The sequence below is a fragment of the Myotis nattereri genome (assembly GCF_964212035.1).
Source record: "Myotis nattereri genome assembly, chromosome: 9".
Classification (NCBI taxonomy): domain Eukaryota; kingdom Metazoa; phylum Chordata; class Mammalia; order Chiroptera; family Vespertilionidae; genus Myotis; species Myotis nattereri.
Window position 1 is genome coordinate 19,587,082 of NC_138084.1, and position 27,328 is coordinate 19,614,409.

At 36.6% G+C, this 27,328-nt stretch overlaps 3 protein-coding genes and 1 pseudogene across 4 annotated transcripts; 1 reads left to right on the forward strand and 3 right to left on the reverse strand.

Annotated features, from left to right (window-relative positions):
• LOC308524780 (uncharacterized protein) lies at window positions 1-27,328 on the reverse strand (the record flags this gene model as incomplete). Its single annotated transcript, XM_081099325.1, has 3 exons — window positions 1-965; window positions 20,088-20,179; window positions 26,376-27,328. The coding sequence occupies 3 exons, from the start codon at window positions 27,326-27,328 to the stop codon at window positions 1-3; spliced, it is 2,010 nt and encodes a 669-aa protein (XP_080955451.1).
• On the forward strand, window positions 8,091-8,609 carry LOC308525256 (ferritin light chain-like; annotated as a pseudogene). Its single transcript has one exon. The product of its transcript is annotated as a ferritin light chain-like (transcript).
• LOC308525189 (olfactory receptor 5B12-like) lies at window positions 9,202-10,155 on the reverse strand (the record flags this gene model as incomplete). The annotated part of the gene is made up of 1 exon (XM_081099977.1): window positions 9,202-10,155. The coding sequence occupies one exon, from the start codon at window positions 10,153-10,155 to the stop codon at window positions 9,202-9,204; it is 954 nt and encodes a 317-aa protein (XP_080956103.1).
• Window positions 16,796-17,740, reverse strand: OR5B3 (olfactory receptor family 5 subfamily B member 3; the record flags this gene model as incomplete). Its single annotated transcript, XM_081100058.1, has 1 exon — window positions 16,796-17,740. The coding sequence occupies exon 1, from the start codon at window positions 17,729-17,731 to the stop codon at window positions 16,796-16,798; it is 936 nt and encodes a 311-aa protein (XP_080956184.1). The 5' UTR covers window positions 17,732-17,740.

Below are 27,328 nucleotides of genomic sequence, written 5' to 3' on the forward strand. Positions count from 1 at the left end.
TCAGAGAGCTTCAGCTGTTCCTTTGCTACTGATGGCCTTTTTCAGGGCAACTTTGACATCCTTGTTCCTAAGGGTGTAAATCAGCGGGTTGAGTAAGGGGGTGACAAAGGTGTAAATGAGGGCAAATTGGCGGTCCTCCTCCACAGAAGAGATAGATTGAGGACGCAGGTAGACCAAGGCACAGAAGCCATACTGTAGCAAGACCACGGTGAGGTGGGAAGAGCAGGTGGAGAAGGCCCGGCGGCGGCCCTCAGCAGAACGGATGCGCAGGATGGCCATGGTGATGAACACGTAGGAGACAGAAATAAGGATAAAGGGGACAGTCAGCACGAGGATACTCACGACATAGAGGACGGCCTGGTGCACATGGATGTCAGCGCAGGCCAGCCTCAGGACCGGAGGCACATCACAGAGGAAGTGGTTGATTTCCCGGAGGTGTCCACAGAAGGGCAAGGTGAAGATTAAGGATGTGAGCTGCAGGGACAGGTAGAGCGCCAGACCCACAGCACAGCCCACCATCTGGATGCACAGCTTCTGGGTCATGATGAGGGTGTAGTGCAGTGGGTGGCAGATGGCCACATAGCGATCATATGCCATGATTGCCAAGAGAAAACAGTCAGCACCACCAAGAGTGAGAAAAAAGAACATTTGGGCCCCGCAGCCAGCCAGAGAAATGGGTTTCCGGGCTCCAAAGATGTTGGAAAGCAACAAGGGCACCACCACGGTGGTGTAGCTGATCTCAATGAAGGACAAGTTGGACAGGAAGAAATACATTGGGGTGCGCAGGGAGCTGTGTGTGCACACCGCCCAGATGATGGCTGTGTTGCCACAAAGGATCATCAGGTAGAGGAGGAGGAAGAGGACGAAGAGAAGGGCCTGGAATTCAGGGACAGCAGTGAATACTCGGAACACAAACTCAGTGGGGCCGGACTGGTTGAGGACAGGGCTCCTAGCAAACATGTCTCCTGCAAAACAGAACAGAAAGTGCTGAATCTTCCTTTGCTGAGTTCATCTATTGCCTGAGGAAAATAAAGATTTTTACATTTTGTTTCTGATATGGAAATTGCCTTATTGTGATCGAGATTCTAATTGTAATAAAAGATATGCATAATAATCCTTAGGATGATTCATATGTATGTTCCGGAAGAAAAAAAGGACCTAAAGTAACTTTAAACATCAGCCCTTCAATATTCATCCATAGGTGCTAGCTCTTTGCTTTTGTAAAAGATTCATATATATATTATTGTAGGCGTTTATTTTATAGATTACGTTTTGAATTATGAAAATATTCATGTTATTCTGGATGTTTTTGTCTCTTAGAGGACTGGGAACACATCTTTATTCCAAGGTACCACTTATATTTGACATATGCCACATATATTTTCCTTACTGAAGTGTTTTCTATAAGATTTCAATTGTCAACCCAAATTTTAGAGTTCAAATATACTGGCAGGTAAGCATTGGATATATGGTAGATAGAAACAAGAGTGGAGCTAGCTGAGATAAGGAAAGATGATGAGGAAACTAGAAATTTCGTAGAAGGGAAAAAAGAAAAGTAACCATTTTTCACAAAGTCACCACTTTCTGATAGATTTGTATTTTAAAAAAATTTTTTTATGATAAAAAAGTTCAGGAGATGATGGACCACTATTCAAAATGTTTTAAGGAAAAAAAAGTCCTGAGTAAGAAATTCTATCCAATCTAGTTGTCATCCATGTATTATAACATGAAAACTTTTAAAAAAAATTGTAATAGTTCTGGAATTATATTGTCTACATCCATGCTGAAACATTAACTCAATAACTCAAATAATTACTTTAAAAAAAATAAAAATAAAAATTAATTGTTGGGTATTTTGTGATACAAAAGAAAAGTTGTGAGAAATAGAACACAGTAAAACACAGTTATGTCTAAATAAGTATTTCAAATATTGTTTTAAAAAAACCAGAAATTTCAAATAGAATTCTTGAAAAACTTATTATGGAAAATAATTTTTAAAATATTTTTTAATTTATTTCATAAGAGAAGGAAAAAGGATAGAGATATAGAAATATTAATGATGAGAGAGAATCATTGATCTGCTGCCTCCTGCACGCTTCACACTGGGGACTGAGCCCAAAACTCGGGGATGTGCCCTTACCGGGAAGCGAACCGTGACCTCCTGGTTCATAGGTTGATGCTCAACCACTGAACCACACTGGTTGGGCTAATATTAAACTAGGTCTACAATCATAACTTTTATAAAAATATGAGAAATGGGTAATAAAAAGGCAAGATAGGTAATATTGTGCTAGTTTCCTCAAACTACATAAATAATAATTCAGTATAAACCAAATTATTATTTAGATGTGAATACTTCACGTTTTTAATTTTTATATTCCTTAACATTTAATGTTAATCACTTTAAGCACAAAGAGAATGTATTTTTCCAAATGTATATCATATAAATATCTTTCCCAAAAATTAAAGAGAAAAAACACAAAAGAATGAAGTTATAGTTTTTTTTAAAAAAGAACAAAATGAATAAAGAATTATATAGAACAAAAATCTTTGTTTTGTTTTTTTATTAAATTTATGAGATGACATTGGATAATAAAATTGTGCACCCTTTGATAGCTTAGTTGGTCACATGAAAAAACAAATATTTTTATTTTATTTTAAAAGATTTAAAAAAATCAAATTCTAGGCCACTAGCCAAATAATCGAAGTTATCCTAGAAAGGTGCTAATAATTAAGTAAAATGACTATTTTGGCCAGACCCCAAGTTCTTGTTTTATTATTTTTATTATTTTAGTTTTTAATTTAGAACTTTGCTTAAATTGTCATTTATTTATATTGAATTTATTGGGGTGACATTGGTTAATAAAATTATATAGGTTTCAGGTGTACAAGTCTATAATACATCATCTGTATATTGTATTGTGTGTTCACCACCCCAAGTCAAGGATCCTTCCATCACCAGTTATCTCTCCTATACTCTCTTTTACCTCCACCCACCAACCTTTCCCTCTGGTAATCCCATACTGTTTTCTGTCTATGAGGTCTTCTTTTTCCTTTTTCTTTCCTTTCCCTTTCCCTTTCCCTTTCCCTTTCCCTTTCCCTTTCCCTTTTTCCTTTCCTTTCCTTTCCTTTCCTTTCCTTTCCTTTCCTTTCCTTTCCTTTCCTTTCCTTTCCTTTCCTTTCCTTTTGTTTCCTTCTTTCCTTTCTTTTCTTGCTTAATCTCTTCACCTTCTTACCCAGTCCCCCAGGCCCCCTTCCCTTTGGCAATTGTCAGAAGCAGGATAACACATATCAGTTAGGACAATTAATGTAGATTGACATATACCTCTATTAAAATATAAAGTCTTTGTTCAGATTGAGTTAAAAAACAAAGATATTTTTAAGAGGCAAAAAATACAGTGTCATATAAAAACTATTACTCCTTTTATCCAAACATTTTCTGGAAATTCTAGAACATAAAATAGACCATGATTACCAACCAAAAAAGATGAGACAACTAATTGCTCCTATGAAAGCCCCAAGGCAGCCAACTGAGAAGTTTTTAGAAATAACAAGGAACATTTTTAAGAAGACCAGTAGTTAACTAATTTGTTTTAACCACCTTGTTTTCTTTCCCTCTATAAACTACCCTGTGGGTGTCCACTCCACACTGAACTCCTCTACATCTGGATTCTTGTATTTCTTCCAGTTGAGGTTTCTGCTTACCAAGTCAATTGTGTTTGTTGATGCACCTGATATTATTAAAGTAAATAGAAGTGTATAAAATATGGAATTGTGAATGTGAAAAAGAATTTTTCAATGCCAATTAATGTTAATGTTTTGGAAGTATTTGATAAAAGTGAGTTGCAAACAAATAATAATTTACTGATCAATTTGCTAAGATAGACAGAACTGCTATATATGTTTGAGGGAAAAATCATAAAAAATGATGTAGCATATATTTTTTCACAAATGTCTTTACATATTTATTCTATGTTAAAGACATTGATATTGCAAATTGAGGCAATGATTTGTGAGTATGGTTCATGCAAGAAACAATTCAGTTTGCAATAATCCATCAACAAAAAGCACACACAGACCTGGCTGGTATGGATCAATGGGTTGAGCATCATCCCATGAATCAAAAGGTCACTGTTTGATTCCCAGTCAAGGAACATGCCTGGACTGTGGACTCGATCCAGGGTGTGCAGGAGGCAGCTAATAGATGTTTCCCTCTCATCAATGATTTTATCTCTCTCTTCCTCTCCCTTCATTTCTCTGACATAAATAAAAACATATTAAAAAATAAAAGAAAAAAGTACACAGAAAAAGTTTGGTGAAATATCAGAAGTCTGGAGGTAAAATGTGCAAATATATGTTTTAAGTTGAATAAAGATTTTAAGGAATACATATGGTTTAAAATTAATTTTCTTATAACTGCCTTTTTAATTAACCAATCAAGCACTGGATCTAATTGCTTTGGATGAAAGGGCTTTTACTTTACATAAAACACAATAGTTTTTTTCCATACAAGCAATAACTACTTAGAATACTCAAAACCCAATAGTCACAAATATAAGATCAATATATGTAATATAGTAACAAGACAAATTTAAGATATGTAATATTAAAACAAATTTATGGTGATCATTATAGCTTTTTAAAAAAAATGGGAATTAAAAATAAAGTAAAAAAATGGGAACACTTATTTTTATATTCTTTGCTCAAGAGCCATACAAGAAGAGTCTGAATTTGGTCTGCAAGTCTTGTTTGACTTCCCTTGCTCTGAAGTATTATACACAGTAAGGTAAGATCAACTAGGAAAAGAATAACCAATTAATTTTTGAAAGAGCTGTGAAGATGATTTCTTACCTCTTTGTAATTTACTTCATTCTATCAGCCATCAAAGACAATTCATACAGACAAAACAATTTTTTTGAAATGCTAACAGTTTCTGCCACAGATGATTAAGGGAGCTCTCCTGACGTGCTTTCTGGCCCTATGTATCCTGTTCTTTAAGGATGAAGTGAAATAATACATGGGCTTCAGATGTGCACAATCCTCTAGAAATAAAAAGTGGCGGGTAGGTGATGTCCTCGTAATATTTAGATGTGGGTGGGAAAGAGTGTGCTGGGGTTCAGGAAATGAGTCCAATGTTAGAATGTCTTCCTTAGGGTAGGACAAAAATAAAGAGGGATAGCAAGAAATCATCCTATGCCAGAATCTTGCATGGGAGGACCAGGCTCATCTTTTGCATTCTCCTCTTTATTCTTGAGACCATTCTTGCCTGATTTAGCCAGACAATTTAGTGACCTATAGCATGTCTTAAAATAATGGGTCCCAAAGAGGAGGAGTTTCCCCAATGGTCTTTCTTAAAACAAATCCAAATAAAATCATATTTGGAAAAAATTTTCTGAGTTGATCAACTGTGGCAAAGTTAATAGGCAAGTTTCCACGTGTTGCTCACAAATAACTGCTGTCTAGGGACACAGGATGGTGTCCTCATTCCTATCTATACTGACAGGGACCTCTGGATGTTATGTTCTGGCAAACCTAACCAGTGAAATGTTCATGACAAGTCAGGGCTCACAGAAGGCCACAAGTGCACTAAAATGAGCCTACTTAGGAAAATTAGAGGTGTCATAAATGATTGGATTAGATGATGTTCATGGTCCCTTTTAACCTCAAAACTCTGTATTGTAATTTCTACTTCCTTTCTCTTAGATTGGACTTATGTCCCATTTATCACTTTTAGCTTTCTCTTTCCCCTGTCAGTCATATTTATATTTCTTTCTGCTGAACCCTGCCCTAATCCTACTAATTTCTATGATGATAACTGTTTTTTTAACTCTCACCCAACCAGGTTGTTTTATTTACTCTTCTTTTATTTACTTCCCTTCAATTTCATGTACTGTTTTACCCCTGATTCTGCTAACAGAATTTCTATTTTCAACCTCTCTATTTAATCCTGTAATTTCTTGAAAACCTTTCATCTAAGGATTATCAGAGTTTTTTATGTATTAGTCTACATATATATTATATAACAACAACAACAGCACATTAACTTGACTATTTATTTATTTATTTAAATATGTTTTATTGATTATACTGAGAGGAAGGGAGAGGGATTGAGAGTTAGAAACATCGATAAGAGAGAAACATCAATCAGCTGCCTCCTGCACGCCCCCTACTGTGGATGTGCCCACAACCACGGTACATGCCCTTGACCCAAATCGAACCTGGAACCCTCCAGTTTGCAGGCCGACGCTCTACCCACTGAGCCAAACCGGTTAGGGCTTGACTATTTTTTTATTGCAGTGGTCAATTGAGAGAGCCTTCCTTTGACCTATGAACAATATTAGATGACTCATCTATGAAGCAAGTGCACAGAGATTAAGCACATTAATAGAATCACAGTTTCTTCAAAATACTAGATACTTTACAATATCCCTAATTCTTTAAACATGACATAATTATGTCCACCAGCAATTACAAGGACCAAATTGTCTTGTTTGGTAGTGTGAAATTTACCTATGGTCAGTGATCTGTACAAAATAGCCCAGAATATGTAGTATTTATGATAGACCAAAATTCATTGTTAGCACTCTAGAGAAATTTTGAACCATAAAACTAGATAAAATCCTCTTGAAAGTGAGATGTGTGGTATTTGACCCTCCTAAAAGTCAATGTTCATTGAGCATATGAACTTCCCAGTTTAGTTTCTTTATCTAGGGGAAGCTCCTCTTCATGCAGTACAAACTTCTAGAAAACAGAAATGACAAGTCTTTCCAGATAACATGGACTTTGTTGTAAGTAGTGGCAATAAAAGAGAACCTAAGGGGTCCAACCCATTTATATACTTTTGATGGTCTCAAAAACCTATGTGACCTAATGTGCTCCTATAGTTAGGTGGTGAGTAATGGAGAGTCTTCAGAATATCAACATTAAAGGAGATTTTAAAACTTTCAAGAAAAATGCTAGATCAATATTATTTCAATTTTTTCATGTCTCCTTCAGACTTTCTAATGCTTTTGTAACGAAGATGCCCTGATAAGACTAGTGGTCCTTCACATATGTAATAATATATATAGTAATAATAATATATATATGTAATATATATATATAGTAAATATATATATATATATATATATATATATATATATATATATATATATATATATATAATTTAAAAAAGACTTGTGGTCCTTGATAAAAGAGATTTTAAAAATATGCCCACTACAGTATGTTATAGGGTCAAACAATTGTTAGCTGAACTAAAATTTTAGACTAGTGTACCTAGGTTGCATGAGCCTGGTGGTTCTCAATGCTTTAGTATCACCAGGAGGACTTGTTAAAACACAAATATCTGGGCTGTACTCCTAGAGTTTCTGATTCTATAGGTCTGGGTGGAAGAGTTCCTATAATTCACATTTATGAAAAATTCCAGGTGATGCTGATGCTGTTGGTCTTTTAATAATGCCCTTGAACCACTGCTCTAGGATAACAGTTCTCAAAGTGTGGTCTGCACACCAGCTCCATCTGGAATGCAGGGGAAGTTTAAGCATTAGACAGTCTTCCTTACCCAGACTCTCTTATATGAACTTTATCTATTAGAACTCAGGTAAGGAGTAGGTATGGATATATTTTTGCCTTCTGAACTGTGTATTTTAATCTCTGAAATTCAGAAACCAAATAAATTTTGTTATATCCCTTAACATCCAAAGTCACCACTGGCATTCTTGCTATCTCAGCTAGTGAGTGATAATTATACAGATTTCTGGACTCCACCATGGTATACCAAATTAGATTATTTGAAATTAGATTTTAGGATTCTGCATGTCGACGGTCTCAACATAATTTTTAAGAGCATGAATGTTGGAGAACCAAGCTTCTATGCTATGTAATAAGAATCATGGAGGCAGTGCCCTTGGTGGTCCCGGATCTGTCTCTTGCTTCAACAGCATTTGGATGGAACAGTCCCAGGGACGCCACTTCTTCCAGGCTCCGACCACTCTCCGGTGTCTTATCCAGTCACCACCTTCAGAAACACCTCCAGAACCAGCCAACACACCGATTTTTTTTCTGCCTTAACTCCTTGTTGCTGAATAACCATGAGCTCCCAAATTCATCAGAATTATTCCACCCAGGTGGAGGTTTTGATCAACTGCCTGGCCAACCTGCATCTGCAGGCCTCCTACACCTACCTCTCTCTGGGCTTCTATTTTGACCTTGACGATGTGGTTCTCAAGGGTGTAGGCCACTTCTTTCAAGAGTTGGCAGAGAAGTGCGAGGGTGCTGAGCATCTCTTAACGTTGCAAAAACAGCGCGGTGGCTGCAGTCTCTTCCAGGACATGCTGAAGCCTCCCCAAGATGAGTGGGCAAAACTCAGGATGCCAGGGAAGCCGCCCTGGCCTTGGAGAAGAACCTGAACCAGGCCCTTTTGGAGCTGCATGCCCTGGGTTCTACCCGTGCAGACCCTTATCTCTGTGACTTCCTGGAGAACCACTTCCTGGGTGAGGTGAAACTGATCAAGAAGATGGGTGACACCTGACTAACATCTGCAGGCTGCTGGCCCCCAGGCTGGGCTGGGTGAGTATCTCTTGGAAAGGCTCACCCTCAAGCATGACTAGGAGCCTTTGGAGCCCAGAGGCCTTTCAGAGGCCCCTCTACATTCCTCTGATGTCTCTGGCTTTTACCTGAGCCTCTTCCTGGAACTACTAGTCATTCTTTTAACGACCCTGTAGCCCTCTCGCATTCATTGAACCAAATGAAACAAATAAAGCTTTCTGCAGGAAAAAAAAAGAATCATGAAGTTCTTTTGGATTTTAGTAATTGAAAATATAGCTGTGATGTCATATACTTAGGAGGTTTACCTACAAAGCACTTCGGACTAATAGAGTTGTATAGTGTGGGATTTGATAATATCTAGGATTATAATCTTGATCTTAAATTAGAAGTAATATTGTATTTCTATGAATATGCATCCAACATTTCTCCTACCTAGTCACATTTCCAAAATATGAATAGAATCAATCTCATTTGGAGGGAACTGCTCAGAAAAATTAAAGGCAAAAAAATATATTGTCTCATCCAACTTTATTTGTGAAACAAGGAAATAAAGGCTTACTTCTCTTAAAAAATAAGAAATAATATAAATTCAAAAAATATTTATAGATACTAGAAATCTATTAGAAGTGTTAATGGTTTGCATGCCATTTCTAGTTAGTAGGCTAAGCCTAATGCAGACTTTGCTTTTCCAATCACTTTCTTGAATGCACTCTTGACCTCTTTGTTTCTTAGGCTATAGACTAGAGGGTTCAGCATGGGGATGATCATGGTGTAGAATATGGATGCCATTTTGTCTGTATCCATGGAATGACTAGAATTTGGCTGTAAGTACATGAACATGATTGTCCCATAGAAAATGGAAACAGTTGTTAGGTGGGACACACAGGTGGAGAAGGCTTTCTTCTGTCCCTCAGTTGAGTGCATCCTTAGGATAGCAATAAAAATGAACAGGTAAGAGTTCAAGATAACCAAGAGAGTAAAAAAGACATTGAACGCCGCCAGTGTGAAGAGCACAGTCTCATTTGTGTTAATATCAGAACAAGAGAGAGCCAGCAATGGAGGAATATCACAGAAAAAGTGATTAACAATATTGGAATGACAGAAGGAGAGGTGGAAAGTGAAGACAACATGGATGCAAGATTCCAAGAGTCCACAGATGTAGGGTCCCGTGACCAGTAAGACACACACAGTATTTGTCATAGTGGCGGTATAATGCAGGGGTTTACATACTGCAACATGGCGGTCAAAGGCCATTGAGGCCAGGAGGAAACTTTCAGTGGTGGCAAAAGCTGCAAAGAAAAACATCTGGGAAGCACATGCATTGTATGATATGATCTTATCTCCTGTGAGAAACCCCATGATTACCTTGGGAGTGACAGCTGAGGCATAAACACAGTCAACCAGGGAGAGGTTACTGAGAAAAAAGTACATGGGAGTGTGGAGTTGAAAGTCCAACATAATCAACATGATCATCCCCAGGTTTCCAACCAGAGTGATAAGGTAGATGAGAGAGAAGATTATGAAGAGTGGGATCTGCATCTCTAGGGTATCTGTTAACCCCACAAGAATAAACTCAGTCACCTCTGAAATGTTCTCCATTAAAGTCATTCGGAAAACATCATGAGAAGCACCTATGATGAAATGAGTGAACACAAGATAATGCTACTTGATGATTATCATGAGAATTGAACAGAATCTCTTGTCAGATTCCTGTCAAGGTCAGGAACCTATGTGCAAGAAATGGAACTAAATGGTGGTTTGTGGTGGGTTGAGTGAGGTGGTTCATCTAGAAGATGTCTGGAAGGACACTGGAATGTCCCTGTTACTGGGGCTACCATATTATGACTCTGACGCACATTTCAGCTTACTGGCTATCTGGTATACTCTATTACATCAAACCACAGAACTTTTTTTCACTGCTTGCCATATCTTTCAAGCACCTTGTCTAAGATATACATAGAAAGCTTGAAGAACAGAAAGTAAAATATAAGAAACATTTTGTCAGTCATTGTTATATGATGCTGATAAGCCTTGTCAAACACATTTCCCATTTCTGAGCGATATCTCACAAGCTTGCTGATAATAGCTGAAGATACACAGTAATTTGGAGCCCTGCTTTAGGGAACCTACACTTTTACATCTAGTTCACCGGGGCTACTACTACTACTGCTGCTATTAGACAAGGCAGAAGAAACATCATGAGTAAAAGCACGAGTGGTAAACACAATTGTGTAAACAGGCAATTATAAGCAGATAGGTATTAATAATTAGTGAAATACATGGCACAGTCAAAAATCTCAATTAGGGTTTAATGTGAAAAAGTAATTGGTAGAAACAAGAGAGGTAGAATTGAGCCCTGAAAGAGAGAAAAAAATGTGTCAGATTATAGGTATATTACAATCATTTAGAAGAGCCCAAGATGACTGTTTACAAGTATAATACAAGAATATACTTTTTCCCAATTGTACAGATGTGTCATTCACTCAAGAGCAATTTAGATGGAATGCTGCCTTGGAAATATTACTTACACTCTGTGAATCTGTTTTATTGTCTATGAAATGCCCAGTTCATGCAATACCCAATGTATTATTATACAGAGCTGAAAACATGAAATTAAATGACATGTGCAGCCCCCCTAACACAATGCCTGGCACATGGAATGCTAGTCCTCTCTTTTTCTCATTCTCCTATTCACTAATTTTGCACATAAACCAGCTCTATACCAGGAGCTGGTGTTACGTGATTCCTGACTTTTTAAGGGAGTAGATATATAAGTTAGCCCCCCAAAGAGATGTGCTACAATAAAAGTGTGTATAAATGTTACAAAATGATCATAAAAGTAACCAGAATATTCCAGGACACCCTACTGACAATGAGGTTACCTCCCCTGAGACTGGTTTAACAATTCTTACATGTCTGTGCTTGCTAGAGTTGCCAGAGTTGGTCCAAATGCATAAACATGTGAATCTGATTTAATTTCTTTTTGGAAAAGTTAATTTCTGTATTCTACTGATGCACCAAGAATAGCCAATGTATTAACTAAATTTATTATCTATACTATTTGTAGGTGCAAGAGGACACAAAACAACTCCTTTTGACCCAGAAAGTATCAATCCTATGGGCAGGATTGTACTATAAACACAAGGCCAATTTTAATTCTAGTTTTATTGATAATCAGCTAGATGTAGGTCTGCCACTTGGTCAGAAGTTAATTCACAAGAAGTTAATTAATAAATGAATTCATAAGCTCCTCTATATCCTTCATTGACTGCTGTCTTGCTCTGATGTGAAAATGAATATGAAAATTCGTTGACAAGCATAAAAGATACTAACATTTTACATAATTTGGAAATTAACTCCTTATCTGGTGTATCATTGGCAAATATGTTCTCCCATACAATGAATTCCCTTTTCATTTTGTTGATGATTCCCTTTGCTGTGCAGAAGCTTTTTAGTTTGATGTAATAATTTTTAAAAAGATACTAGCATTTTAAAAATCAGGTAATCTAAGCCATTACTTTCATGGTCTATCTCATCTCTTCTTGGTTACTGCAAGAGACTTAGCCAACAATATTGACTATTCAAATTTTGATGTTCCTAAAGAAAATGGCTTTACATTTGAGATCCCCAAATAGATGTTGAAAGTTTTATGACCTCTGAAATTCAGAAAGAGAGATGGTATTTGCACTACTTCAACTATGGCACATTCTAAATTTTAAAAATAATTAGGAGTTGGAATATCCCTTTGGAGTCTAACCATCACCCCAGTCATTTATATAAGACATCTGATGGTAATGAGCATGGAGATCTGGATGCTGTAAAGCAGCATGTTGAGTGGAAAGAACAGCATATTAGGAGTGACAAGATGACTAGCTAACAGGGTGTCTATGATCTAGCCATTTAACCTTTCTGGGATTTATTTTCCTCATTTGCAAAATAAAAACTGTTGGCCCTTTTAGAGCCCGTTTCCATCCTAATTGGCTATGATTGTATGTTTTCTTCATATTTACCTTTGTCGTAGGAACAGACAAATGAAGGTACAAAGGAGGGAGTATGAAAAACCTTCATGACCAGATTATAGACCAGAAGTCTGCACCCAGGAACACTCCTTCCCCACCTGTGGAGCTCTATGTAGTGGAACATAACTCAGGAGTGTGCTCTTGCAAATATCAAGGCAGAGATGACCTATCACACAACAAATCTCAGGGGAAGCATTTAGTGTCATACAAGTGGATATCTCAGGAGGCTCCCAATTCCGGATTGGCCCTCCTAACCTGACTGTAGAAATCAGAGGATAATGTTTGTATGTTTTTTTTTAGCTGAGAGGACATGGGAGGGGAGAGGGAAGCTTAGAGGGAAGAGCCTCCACTCATCAAATCAGCAGTGCTACAGCCAATTTAGGCCACAAAAATTAAAACTCACTAGAATCTCTGGTTTAGGTGATGTTAGGACCTCATGCAAGCTTTCTCACACCTACTTCTTTCTTAAAAGCCTAGAAATCTCTACAGAAAATTAAAAAAGCAAAATATAGCCATTTGTCTTACCACTACAGACCTGGTCTTGGGATGTTTGGGGGGATTATTTTCTGTATTTTTAGAACAAAGGGAATGGATCCATTCATTCCTTTAATTTCTGACATCTGGCTTCCAGAACTGTGAGAAATAAATTCATGTTATTTTAAACTCTCAAGTGCATGGTAATCTATTACAGAAGCCATGGCAAAGTAATACAAAATCTTTGCAGTATTAAAAACTGAAGTTTTGGTCTTAGAATTTGTCACTGTAGAATGACCTAACAGGTTTTGTTGTCTGTGCTCTGTTTTTTTTTTTTTTTTTTTTTTTTTTTTTGTGTGTGTGTGTGTGTTTACAAACAAATGAAGAGTCTTTTGCTTTACTTTCCATTATCATTTATTCATTTATCAAAATCTTTTACTGAGCCCAAACTTTTTTCTGGACATGAGTTTTTATTAGAGTACAAGTCAGAATTTGTATTCATAGAACTTTTATTTTTCCCGGGAACACAAACTAAAAAAATAAACACATGCAACTATAGATACACAATTATACATTTTGACCAAAATATGAAGGAATGATTGATAGAGTCAATAATGAGGAATTTGGCCAGTGTAAGTTTGTTCATTAACTGAATCACCATTTCATTAGACTCTCATGAGTTTTTCTATGTAATCAACATTTGACTAAATTCTGAGAATAAAGACCTAAATGAGATAATGCCAGTGATCTTAAAGAATTCCCTATTCAGTAGTACAGTAACTGTATGTTTAATAAACCAATATGATTAATAACATTTTTAATAGTTATGTAGAGAAAAGTGACAATATAGAGAAAGAAATGAAAAAAGATAGGGAATGAATTGGAAAGAAAAGGAAATTAAATTTTTGAGCATCTATTCTGGTTAAGCACTGTGCTATGTTTTGGCTTCATCAGTATATAATTTTGTGAGGTAGGCATTATTTTCCCTCACTGAAGCTCGGAACATTTAATTAACTTGCCCTGTATCAAAAAGCTGTATTTTTGGAACTTGGAATGGAATTCAGGTTGAAATATTTTCTGTCTCCAAGACCGGTGCTAATTTTATTTGCGCCAGCCATTTCAGTTATGATTTGGAGGCTGGTTGAGGATTCACAGATAAACCATTGTGGTATTAAGTTGTGTTAGAATAGTGTGACAGTTCTTCTCATTACATAGTCTCCCCCCACTGACTTACTCCCAACAACATATAGATGGACTTATGAAAAACTTTCTTATTAGTTAGTGCAAATAATACTAGATGTCATACAAGCAAATTCCAATATTTTAATGCCAAGGTCACATAGGTTGTTTATTAGTTATTCTATGGGTGACTCAGGACTGAGGCTTTTTCTATTTAGAGGTTTTGCCATTTTTGTGTTCTGAATCCTCTCTGGCCAAATGATGACACAGAATAAGAGTGAGTTGAAGATCACCTGGAACATTTCACGAGAACACTGAAAACACATGAATTACACACATTTAATTAACAATAACACAATCACATGGTCTCAATGAACTTCACAAAGGGTGAGAAATTGAACCTAGCTCTGTGTTCAGGTGTGAAAAGGAAATAGTTTGGAAAACAATTAACTTGTCTTTTCTGCTTTGATTGGCAAATATCTGCTTTACATTTCCTCCGTACAGAGGTCATATTAGTCAACTCCATTAGGGATACAACCCAAAATTACATTAATCATTACAGAAGTTTCCCATCCAGGCTATTGAATAGGTTAAACTATTCTCTCCATCTAGTCAAGATATGGCTCTTTATGTCTAGCAACTCATGAACTAAAAAGAAAACTTAGTTCATTCTACATGCACACCCAGTAAATAAATAATGTTGGACCAGTGTAAAGATGAATACAAAAAGTAAACTTCTCATTCATAACAGAAAATACACACTAGCCAGTTTAGAAATCTTGCTGAATTGACATTAGAAAGGCCCATCAAACCTGACCATGGGAGATATTTCTCTAGGAGACTTACTTTCTCTGGGTATAACTCAATTTTCTACTGTTCTCCTTGGACCTTTGTTCCAACCACTTGAATACTTTTTCTTCTGATTCATTATTCTTCATGACCACTTTTAAAACATACCAAACACAAAACCATGTCCCACACAAAATTAACAGATTGTTGTTCAGTTACTTGTGACAAAGGAAACTATCTTTAGTTCCTTTCATTTCAGTGGAGTTCAAGAGTGTTAGAAAAGAGAGTAAGTTTATTGAGTAACATGAATAAATACCAAGTCATTGTATGATTGGCAAGAGTTTTATTAAGATAAGTTTTTTAAAAGTGAAAGAGATGTTCTAACTGGTCTCCGGCACCTTTGTCAATCATTGGTTGGCTGCAAGTGGGCAGGTAAATAGTTTGGAGAATTTCAAAAGAGGAAGAGCTGTTCAGTATTGGGGTGGAAATTTTATTGAGACTACTAATTTCATGCAAGAAGTTGGGGTCATTATCAAGTGAATATTGGTGGTGTTTCCCCTTGAAGCGTATAGAGTTTTTGCAGCTTACTTCTATCCATATAGTTTAGAATTTCTGGAGTTCTTTCAATGCTCATTAAAATTATTTTTATATCGAGGCTCAAAGATTTAATTCTAATGAAAAACCAGATTAAGCTAATACTCAAAGGGACCTCCTACTCAAGTTGAGGGAAATAGATGAACAAGTGAATAAATGAATTCTAGAGCTGAATGTTGATGATAACGATGAAGAATAGAGCAGGCTTAGGGAAAAATAAAATCCATGGGATGGGAGTGACTGTTTTATAAATTAGTTCATGACAGGTCTATATCTCCCTGAATAGGTAACATTTAAGCAGCCATCTGAAATGAGTGTGGGAATATTCTATGTAGAGGAAACAGCAAATACAAAGAAGCTGAAATAAGGGCAAGGTTGGAGCTGCCCAATATTGCTAGAAACCAGGGTGAATGAAGGAGGATGAAGGTAGGAAAGTGATAAGACATGATAGAGTTTAACAAAGTATGAATGAATGGCATTAACCATTTCAAGAGATGAAATTATTATTAATGCCAGTGCAATTTTAAAAAAGTAAAGAATTGGTATTCAAAAAGTTAAGGTAAAAATGATTTAACCATCTCTCCCTTTTTTATTAAAAAATTTTAATGTTGACATTATTGCAGATATCCCACTCCCCCCGCCCCCCCCCCCCGCCATTTGCCCATCTTCATCCACCCCTGTCTTTCTTTCCCTTGGCCTTCACCAACTACTGTCTCTTTATGTCTAGCAACTCATGAACTAAAAAGAAAACTTAGTTCATTCTACATGCACACCCAGTAAATAAATAATGTTGGACCAGTGTCCATGGGGTATGCATATATGTTTGTTAGATAATCCCTTCACCTTCTTTATTGCTTTTATTTGAATATGGCTATTTACCTGTGAAAACTTTCACATGCATATGCTTTTTCTTCCCAAATCACTCAGTAATGACTGAAGCATTAATTTATTAAGTTGTTATAATTATTTAGCTCTGGATAAAATGTGCCAATTAAAACATATACAATAAACTTCATTTAAAACCATTATTATTTTTGATGCATTTTAAATGATTGGGACTATTTCTTAACTAAAGAAATAAAAAACATCAGACAAACCTTTTGTTCTAATATCCCAAATGGTCATTAACATTTGAGTTATTGCATGGAGAAGATCTAAGAAGGATGAAATAACTTTGTAGATTCTATGCATTATTATGAAACAGACAATTTTGCCTTCTCAACAACCTTCTTAAATGCACTCTTGACCTCTTTGTTTCTCAGGCTGTAGACCAGAGGGTTCAGCATGGGGATGACCATAGAATAGAACACAGATGCGATTCTGCCTGTGTCCATGGAATGACTAGAACTTGGCTGTAAGTACATAAAGATGACAGTCCCATAAAATATGGAAACTGTAATAAGGTGAGAAGCACAGGTAGACAAAGCCTTCTGATATCTCTGTCTTGAGTGCATCTTTGAAATAGTAATAAATATAAAGAGATAAGAAATCGAGATAACAAAAAGTGCAAGAAAGACATTAAAACTTGAAATAAGAATAAGAATCAGTTCACCGATATGTTTACCAGAGCAAGTCAGAATCATGACTGCTGGAACATCACAAAAAAAGTGATGGACCACATTGGACAAACAAAAAGAGAGACAGAATGTGTCTCCAACATTAATAGAAGCATTCAGAAAGCCAAGGATATAGCAGCCTGTGGCCATACAAGCACACACAACTGTTGTCATGGTGGTGGTGTAATGTAGGGGTTTACACACTGCTGCGTAGCGATCATAGGCCATTGAGGCCAAGAGGTAATTTTCCACAGTGGCAAAGACTATAAAAAAGAACATCTGAGTAGCACAGGCATTGTAGGAGATGACTTTGTCTCCTGTTAGAAACCCAGCCATCACCTTTGGAGTTATTGTTGAGGAGTAACACAAATCCACCAGAGACAGGTTACAGAGGAAAAAGTACATGGGAGTGTGGAGACGAGAGTCCAGAAGGATCAACATGATTATCCCCAGGTTTCCAATCACAGTGTTGAGGTAGATGAGGGTGAACATTATAAAGAGGGGGACCTGCAGTTCTGGGGCATTGGTTAGTCCTAGCAGGATGAATTCTCTCACCTCTGTATTGTTCTCCATGGATGTGATTTGAGAGTTCATGAGATGCTCTATAGCAAAGAGAAGTAAAGGAACACATTGATCAGCAAAAAACAAAACAAAACAAAATGGTTGCATAGAACTGAAATGTAGAAGCATTATTTTATTAAATAAATAATTTGTTTTTCAGTATTCTCCATTTCTAAAGCATGGGCATGACAACACAATTTAGCAATAGCTTATCTAAAGAGTAGATAAGGGGAAGAAAGGTCTTTTCAGGTCAATTTCACAACATCTTGATTTTGTATATGAATAAAGTGAATTGTCCAAGTTCACATGCCTAGAATGAATTTGTCTCATAAATCAGATTTTTTGAGTTTTCTAACAGCTTATACTTACACTGTAGTGCTCACATGCCAGGTGCATTGTGTATATATTCATTTAATCCTCTCATTGATGAATCAGATTGATTAGTTATTTTTTCCATTTATATATTTAATAACTTGGCAACAAAGAGATTGAGTACTTTATTCAAGATTACACAGGATTAATGGACCAAGCCAAGCTTTAGACTCAATCAGAGTGGTTCCCAACTTAAATGCTATTAATGAAATTGAATTAAATTTAATTTCATTCAATTTATTTAGATGTTTCTATTGTAACTCACTTAATTCATTGAGTAGCATGGTCGAGTAGTACACAAATAAATAGTAGATGCAGTGGACTAAATTCAGCATTAGAGGCATGCATGACCAACAAAGCCAATTCCAAAGAGAAGGTATAGCATTGGTTGTAAAAGCTTTGGCTCTGAGAAAAATATGTGTATGTATTCATATATCAGCCCTACCATTTACAACCTGAAAAACAGTTGCCTTATGTTAAAAAATCTTTAACTTTCATGGCTTAAAGTCTTTTTGTAAGTAAGCTTTTACTGAGTCAAAATACTAGCCAAAAAAAGACTGGTCTTGGGGCATGGAGTCTAAGCCTTCAGTAGCATGGCAAGATACAAAAGACAGTGTGTCCATTGTCCCAGAGTTTTGTATGTGTGTATGTGTTTTTATACATCAAGTAGGGGGCAGGGAGGGGAAAGAGAGAGTCTGACAGAATTTACATTATCTATAGGCAATGGGGTTGAAGAAGGTGAGGTGGGGCCAGCTCTGGGATAGGCACAGGTCTGCATAAAGAAATGTCCATTCCTGTGGATTGGTTGTAGGCAGCAGCCAGAAATCCCCCATGTGAACAACAAGCAGAGGCTCCTGGAGTTCGCTGGTGCTTAACTAAAATAATCTTCAGAAATTCATCTGAAATTTCAAAGTCAGTGGAAGGAATGTGAGCAGTTGTTTGTCAATGAGCCAGCAGCCATTAACAGACTAACAAGTTAGTAGTCTCACTCTCTGGACACTGCAATTTAATTTAGAACATCTCAGAAGTTTCTTCTTGTCACTTAATTTCACTAATTTTACCCACCAGCAAAATGAAGGTGGTGTTGAGACTTACTTCAAGGAATTATTATAAGAGTTGAAAGAAATGATGCATGAAAACAGCACAATGTGGGTGTTAAGCACAATCCTGGTGAGTACTGGCTATAATATTATTAGCGTAGAACCATGGTCCCTATGCTGGTTTAGGTCAGTTAGGTGACAGATGCAGATGGGTGGCTTTGAAGTGTGGTAGCCCTAATCTTTGAATTGCCTTTTCAATTCCTCCCACTCAGGTATTGTGTCCCCCACCCATGTATTTTTTACTCTGTTGTCATTTTGAATGATAGCATAGGGATCTTCAAGTCCTCTTTTTCTTTCTATTTTATTCTCAGTATTTTAAATATGATCCTTTGGTTGATCTCTTATTACCCCCCCACCCCCCACCCCACCACCACCACCTTCCCTCTGAGGTTTGACAGTCCATTTGGTGTTTCTCTGTCTCCGGATCTATTTTTGTTCATCAGTTTATGTTCATTATATTCCACAAATGAGTGAGATCATGCTCTCCATAATGCTCTCCAGGTCCATCCATCCTCTTTTTCTTTCTTTTTTATTCCCATTATTTTAAATTATATTTGGGTGATATTAGCCTACATAAACATACAGGTTACATGTGTGGATTACTAATTTACAAAATCTGTATATAGGACCATGTATCCACCACTTAAAGTCAAAACTTCTCCTGTCATCTTATATTAGGACCCACGCCCCTCCCTCTGGGAACCACCACACTGCTGTTTGTGTACATAAGTTTCAGTTTTATTTTCCACATATGAGTTAAATCATATAGTTCTTAGCTTTCTCTGTTTGACTTATTTCACTTAGCGTAATGTTCTCAAGGTCCTCTTTTTCTTAATATTTTTTATATCCACATTTAGATTGTATTGAAGGATTTCCCTCCTTACACTCATTCTTACTTTCATTCTTATCAGCACTTATCTGGATTGCAGATATTGAAGTATTGAGGTGTGAAAATTCGTGGTCTGAGAGTTGATAGTAATCTGAAGATCTATTCACAAGAAAGCACAAATCTTTGTATTTTTAATTGAAGCCTTTTGAAAAATATCCATTCTTGGTAATCACTCTTCTCTACCATCTTTCTCCTGTCCCCTAAACACATTATTTTTTATTCGTATTCCTCAACACCTCACCCACATAATAATATAAAATATGAAAACATCACAATATATCAATTGATATTAGTATATCTCCTGAGGTTAGTAACAATTTAAAATTACTGATTATGTGTAGTTTGTCTCATAAATAGAGTGTGAAATATATAGATACTGGATGATACTAATGATGATTGATAGATAGGTGATAAATAGCACAGGAGGAAGGGAAGGAATTAGATTACACACACACAGTCTAATTTACAGTCAATGAAATGGATGTTTCTAGAGGTTATCTACCTTTTAAAAATCCTTACCTAGTATGAAGTAGTAAAGATGCAAACCTATGTCTAACTGATCCCAATGCCTATGACTTAATCACTGCATTGTCAGATTTTCTAGATGAGCAAGTAATAAAAGGGTGAGATTGTGAGGAAATGATTGTGAAATAGAGTAAGGATCTTGGTAGCTTTATGATGGTTCTTCTGGAGTCTTAAAGAAGTGTCATTTTACCCAGTTTGGTTAGCTGTCTCTTTAGTGACAAGTCAACTCATAGTAAACAGAAGCATATACCAACTACTCAATCAGAGTATCATCTCTTATAGATTTTTGTTATTCTCTTAAGGAAGGCAGCATGGGATTTCATTAATATTACTTTGCTCTTTGCTGATTAAAATGCTTTGCATTTTAATTCTATACTAATGCCAATGTTTCAGAAAAAGTGTTCAAACAACCAGATATGAGCTCAAAGTAGATGTAGCCTCCCTACTGCTTCTGTATCAATTACATTTTTCACTACAAGTGAATACATTTTTTAAAAAATTCTTTATTAGTTGCCGAAACCGGTTTGGCTCAGTGGATAGAGCGTCGGCCTGCGGACTGAAAGGTCCCAGGTTCGATTCCGGTCAAGGGCATGTACCTGGGTTGCGGGCACGTCCCCGGTGGGGGATGTGCAGGAGGCGGCTGATCGATGTTTCTCTCTCATTGATGTTTCTGACTCTCTATCTCTCTCCCTTCCTCTCTGTAAAAAATCAATAAAATATATTTAAAAAAATTCTTTATTAGTTAAGGTATTACAAGTGAATATTGAATATAGAAGCTTACCTTGCTCTTGAAAAGAAGGGAGATCCAATCCTGAATTGTGAGTCTGAAATCAGAAACTCAGCCTCAGGAGAATGTGTAAATAATATAGGAGAAATTCCCTCCCCATACTAATCAAAAGCTTCCAAGGTCCCTCAAGCATGCAGAGATGGAGAAAACATTGTTAACGTGGAGCTAGGAAAACTGGGTTTAACTATTTCATCTGCTGTGGATTTTTCTGCTTTCAGAAAATTATCTGTTGATATCAATTTCCGTATTTGTGACATAGAGATAAAATGATCTCATCCACATACTTTACAGAATCATATCTGTGAATAACAAATGAGGATGGATATATAAAATACCTTAGTAAGGGCTTAACTTTTTGACATGAATCAATTTAAGTTTTGTCTTAAGGTGTTGTCCCTGTCCATGGTTGCAGGCTCAGTTTGGGGAGAAGCTGATGTATACTAAAAGTATTAGCATTCACTTCATTAAATGATGACCAAATGAGCTCTGCTCAGAGTCTGGTCCTTTTAAAAATAATGTTATGCAGAGTCATGGTGAAATTTCACAGCCTAATGAGAGAACAAGGAGAAAATTACACAGGTATGAAACTCTCAGGGGAACAAGGCTCTCGTGAGGGTAACAATTTCTCATGCCACCTACATAGGGAAGAAACAACTCAACAGTGTGCAGGGACATGATGTAGCATGTTGAGTAACACATACATTATATTTTTCAATCTTTTTCTTTCCATTTTAAAGATTAAGTTGCCTTTTATATAATCAAAAGTAGTTTTGTTTAATTAATTTATACCTATTGTAATTTAAAAGTATATTTTTATTGATTTTAGAGAGGAAGGGAGAGGGAGAGGGAGAGAGAAACATCAATGATGAGAAAGAAGCATTGATGGCTACCCCTTGCATGTCCCCCTACCTTGGACATGTGCCCTGACTGGGAATTGAACTGTGACCTGGTTCATAGATCGGTGCTCAACCACTGAGCTACACACGGTGGGCAATATTGTAATTTTTTTTATTGTTTAAAATATTACATATGTCTCCTTTTTCCCCCCTTGATATTCCCCAGCCTTCCCTACCCCCCAGTGTCTTGTGTCCATTGGTTATGCTTATATGCATGCATACAAGTACTTCGGTTGATCTCTTACCTTCCCCTCCCGCCCCCCACCTTCCCCAGCCTTCCCGCTGTAGTTTGACAGTCTGTTCAATGCTGCTCTGCCTCTGTATCTATTTTTGTTCATCAGTTTATAATGGTCTTTATTATCCATAAATGAGTGAGGTCATGTGGTGTTTTTCCTTCATTGACTGGCTTATTTCACTTAGCATAATGCTCTTCAGTTCCATCCATGCCATTGCAAATGGTAAGAGCTCCTTCTTTTTTACAGCAGTATAGTATTCCATCGTGTAGATGTACCACAGTTTTCTAATCCATTCATCTGCTGATGGGCACTTAGGCTGTTTCCAGATCTTCGCTATGGTGAATGGTGCTGCTATGAACATAGGGATGCATATATCCTTTCTGATTGGTGTTTCTGGTTTCTTGGGATATATTCCTAGAAGTGGGATCACTGGGTCAAATGAGAGTTCCATTTTTAACTTTTTGAGGAAACGCCATACTGTCTTCCATAGTGGCTGCACCAGTCTGCATTCCCACCAGCAGTGCACAAGTGTTCCTTTTTCTCCACATCCTCTCCAGCACTTGTTGTTTGTTGATTTGTTGATGACAGCCATTCTGACAGGTGTGAAATGATACCTCATTGTTGTTTTGATTTGCATCTCTCGGATGATTAGTGACTTTGAGCATGTTTTCATATATCTCTTGGCTTTCTGAATGTCCTCTTTTGAAAAGTATCTATTTAGGTCCTTTGCCCATTTTTTTATTGGATTGTTTATCTTCCTTTTGTTAAGTAGTATGAGTTCCCTAAAAATGTTGGAGATTAAACCTTTATCAGTAATAACATCGGCAAACATGTTCTCCCATGCAGTGGGCTTTCTTGTTGTTTTGTTGATGGTTTGTTTTGCTGTGCAGAAGCTTTTTATTTTGATGTAGTCCCATTTGTTAACCTGGGCTTTTAAATGCCATTCTTTAAAAATGAAAGGAGGATCTTTGTAGAAATAGTATATTTTATGTTGGGAGTAGGAAAAAGTACAAGATAAGCCTAGAGAATTTTGTAGTAGCAGAAAGTAAAGGAGTGTTCACACAAACAAAAGGGTGAAGCTTTGTCAAAGTGACTTAGGAACAATCTGAAAGAGCTACGAATGGTGAACATGGAACAATTTGAGCAAAAACTAAATAACCTAGAATTGGTTATTTTCCACAATATAAAATGAATGAGAACACACTCATATAAATAAATGACTGAGTACATAAATAATTGAGGAAAAACGAGACAAACCTTGCTGATATGATGTGAAGAGAAAAACACTTCATGTGAGTCTCTGAAAACTATAACTAACCCCAGTCTCAGCATGAGCAAATGTCAGAAAATCACAATTGAAAGACATTCTGTGAAATATCTGACTAGTATTCTCAACACTGTCAAACTCATAAAAACGGGAAAAGACAGAGAGCTTTTCACAGACCAGAAGAGATTTAAGAGACACAACCATTAATGCAAGAAGAGGAAATGTTATCAGTGGGGAAACTAATGAAATCTAAATAAAATCTGAAATTTAGAAAATAGTATTGTGTCAATCTTGGTTTCTTAGCTATACAAATGTACCCTGTAGGGAAAATTAGTCAAGAATTGTATTAGTTTTCTGTGACTGTGGTAACAAATTTACCACAAACCTGTAAGCTTAAACAACACATATTTATTCTTTTTTTAAAAAAAATTATATTTTATTGTTGACATTATTATGCATGTCCCATTACCCCCCTTTATTTGACCCCCTCCACCCAGACCCCATCCTCCTCTCCATCCAGAAGTCCAAAATCAGTTTCCCTGAACAACAATCAATTGGTTGGAAGAGCTGTGCATCTTCTGGTGGCTTCTGGCATCCATGGTTTGTGGCCACATGACCTGCTTCCAAGGTCACATTGCCTACTCCCCTTTTATCATTTATCTGTGATCAAATCCCCATGATGCCCTATTATACATAACATACGAGTGTCATTATGGTACACACAGATAATCCCAGACTAAATCCTCACTTGAATCACATTTGCACAGCCCTTTTAGGCCATATAAGTTAACCTTAGAAGATTCCAGAAGTTAGAGTGATCTTTTTGCAGACCATTGTTCAGACTGCCGCAGAGTTACATTGAACATCTGAACTGTTTTAAATTTTTTTCCTGTAACTCTAAAATAATTCTCAAGTTAAATAATTATTTAAGATAATAATAATTAAAATGGTTTCAAGAGGAGAAATTCACCATAAGAAAGAAGTGAATATTTGTGTTAATGGTACTGACATCCAAAAGTACCAGCAGGAGAATATTAGCATATCCAAGCACAGTCTTACAGATATTGCAATATTGAAGCCTCTCATTCTATAGAGATAACAAATTAGACAAGGGCATACATTTGTGTCTAGACTTTGTATAGTACAGAGCTCCCTGGGGATCAAAATTAAAAGCATAAGTTTAGGCCCTGTACTAGCATATTGAATGTGCTGTATTTTGATTATTGATATATATTGTCAGGTTTATATTCTCTATAGATATTTAGAATCATTTCAGTTCATTATATTTCATATGTATGAAGTATTTTCAAATATAATCAGATACTAAATCTTTCAATAATCTCATATTCAATGCGTTTTTGTGATTTACTAAATAGTATTTGTTGTATATTTTACTTACCACTTAATGAGACATCACTTCTAAGTAAAATGATAAGATTGTTGCAGATGATTTATTTGCTCATGGGATCCAGGAAATCTTTGTGTATACTAGTAAATATTGACGTGCACACAATGAATGAAAATGTAAAACAATTTCAGCAAAGCAGCCTACCTATTAGCTGTGCTTCTTGAAATGCACTATACATCTATCTAGAAAGTTAATGATATGGGGGTGATACCTTATAATCATAAATACAGATCGCTTCTCAGCCTTTTGGCTAAGATCAAGTGTAGTATAATAATAAATAGTTTAAATATTCAACATATTGATACAGTTGGACTCAAAGCTTAATTATTTTAGTCATTCATTTAACAAAAATTTATTGAGAATTTACTATGAAATAGTCATTTAGGTACTGTGGATTGTGTTATAAATAAAACAAATAAAGCTATTGTTTTCATAGAGTCTAAATTCTAGTTGGGAAGATAAATAATAAAATGAACAAGAAATTCTTTAATAGGTAATGATTCATAGGGACTATGAAGAATAACACAGAGTGAAAGGACATTGTACGTGGAAATAAAGAATGACTATTTTATAAAGGTGGTCAGGAAAAAAAATCGATAACAGAGTAACATTTAAGCACCAGCCTTAATGGAGTAAGAAAACACTCCACACAGGAAAGAGCAAGTACAAATGACATGGGGAAGGAACGTGATTGGAGTTGTCAGACTGTGAAAAATAGAAAGAAAATCAGTGTGAATGAAGTAGAGTAACAGAATGGGGCAGTAACAAAAGATCATTTAAATCAACAAAAGTAGACAGGAAATATCAGCGATAGAAATTACAAAGCATTTCCAGAAGCAAAATGTAAAATATTGTTGATTTCTACTGCAAGGTGAGGTATCCTTCTGGGGTGCATGCATGTACTTTGTTCATAGTCTCCTTTGCAGCCCTATTTTAGATGTATTTGCATTGATGTGGTAGAAAAAAATGCATGTAGAATAAGTGAATAAACCAATATCCTTAGTAAGGTTTTTGACAAGCAGGACCCATGACATCTTAGCCATCCTTGTTCTGGTGGTACATTTCTGGACATGTTTCCATTTTTTTGAAGAAGAGACTTTTGAATAGGTAAGGATATTACTTTGGGACCTTAATCTTACTGTGGCCTTAATGAAACTAGGTTATTGAATATTGCACAATGTTGAAATCATAATCCTGAAGAAAATAAATTCTGCCTTTGAAACAATCTTCTTGAGTGCAGTCTTCACCTCCTTGTTCCTCAGGCTGTAGACCAGAGGGTTCAGCATGGGGATGACCGTGGTATAGAACACAGCGGCCACCTTGTCTGTGTCCAGGGAATGACTGGAGCTGGGTTTTAAGTACATGAAGATAATAGTTCCATAGAAGATGGAGACTGCAGTGAGGTGAGAGGCACAGGTGGACAGAGCCTTCTGATACCCTGAAGATGAGTGCATCTTTAGGATGGTGACAAATATGAACAGGTAGGAAATAAAGATAACCAAGAGAGCAGAAAGAATGTTGAAGCTTGCCACAAAAACAAGAATCTGCTCACTAATATGCCTGTCTGAGCAAGACAGAACCATGACTGCTGGAACATCACAGAAAAAGTGATGAACCACATTGGACTCACAGAAAGAGAGACTGAAGGTGTCCCCAGTATGAATGGAGGCATTCAGGAAACCATAGATATAGGAGCCTATGGCCATATGCACACACACACCTGGTGTCATGGTGGTGGTGTAATGCAGGGGTTTGCACACAGCTACGTAGCGGTCATAGGCCATCGAGGACAAGAGGTAATTTTCCACAGTGGCAAAGGCTATAAAAAAGAACATCTGAGTAGCACATGCATTGTAGGACATGACCTTATCTCCTACAAGGAACCCAGTCATGACTGTAGGAGTGACAGCTGAAGAGTAACACAAATCCACCAGAGACAGGTTACTGAGGAAAAAGTACATAGGAGTGTGGAGACGAGAGTCCAAGAGAATCAGCACCATAATCCCCAAATTTCCAATCAGCGTGACGAGGTAGATGAGAGTGAACATGATAAAGAGGGGGACCTGCAGTTCTGGGTCATTGGTTAGTCCGAGGAGGATGAACTCAGTCACTTCTGTCCCATTCTCCAT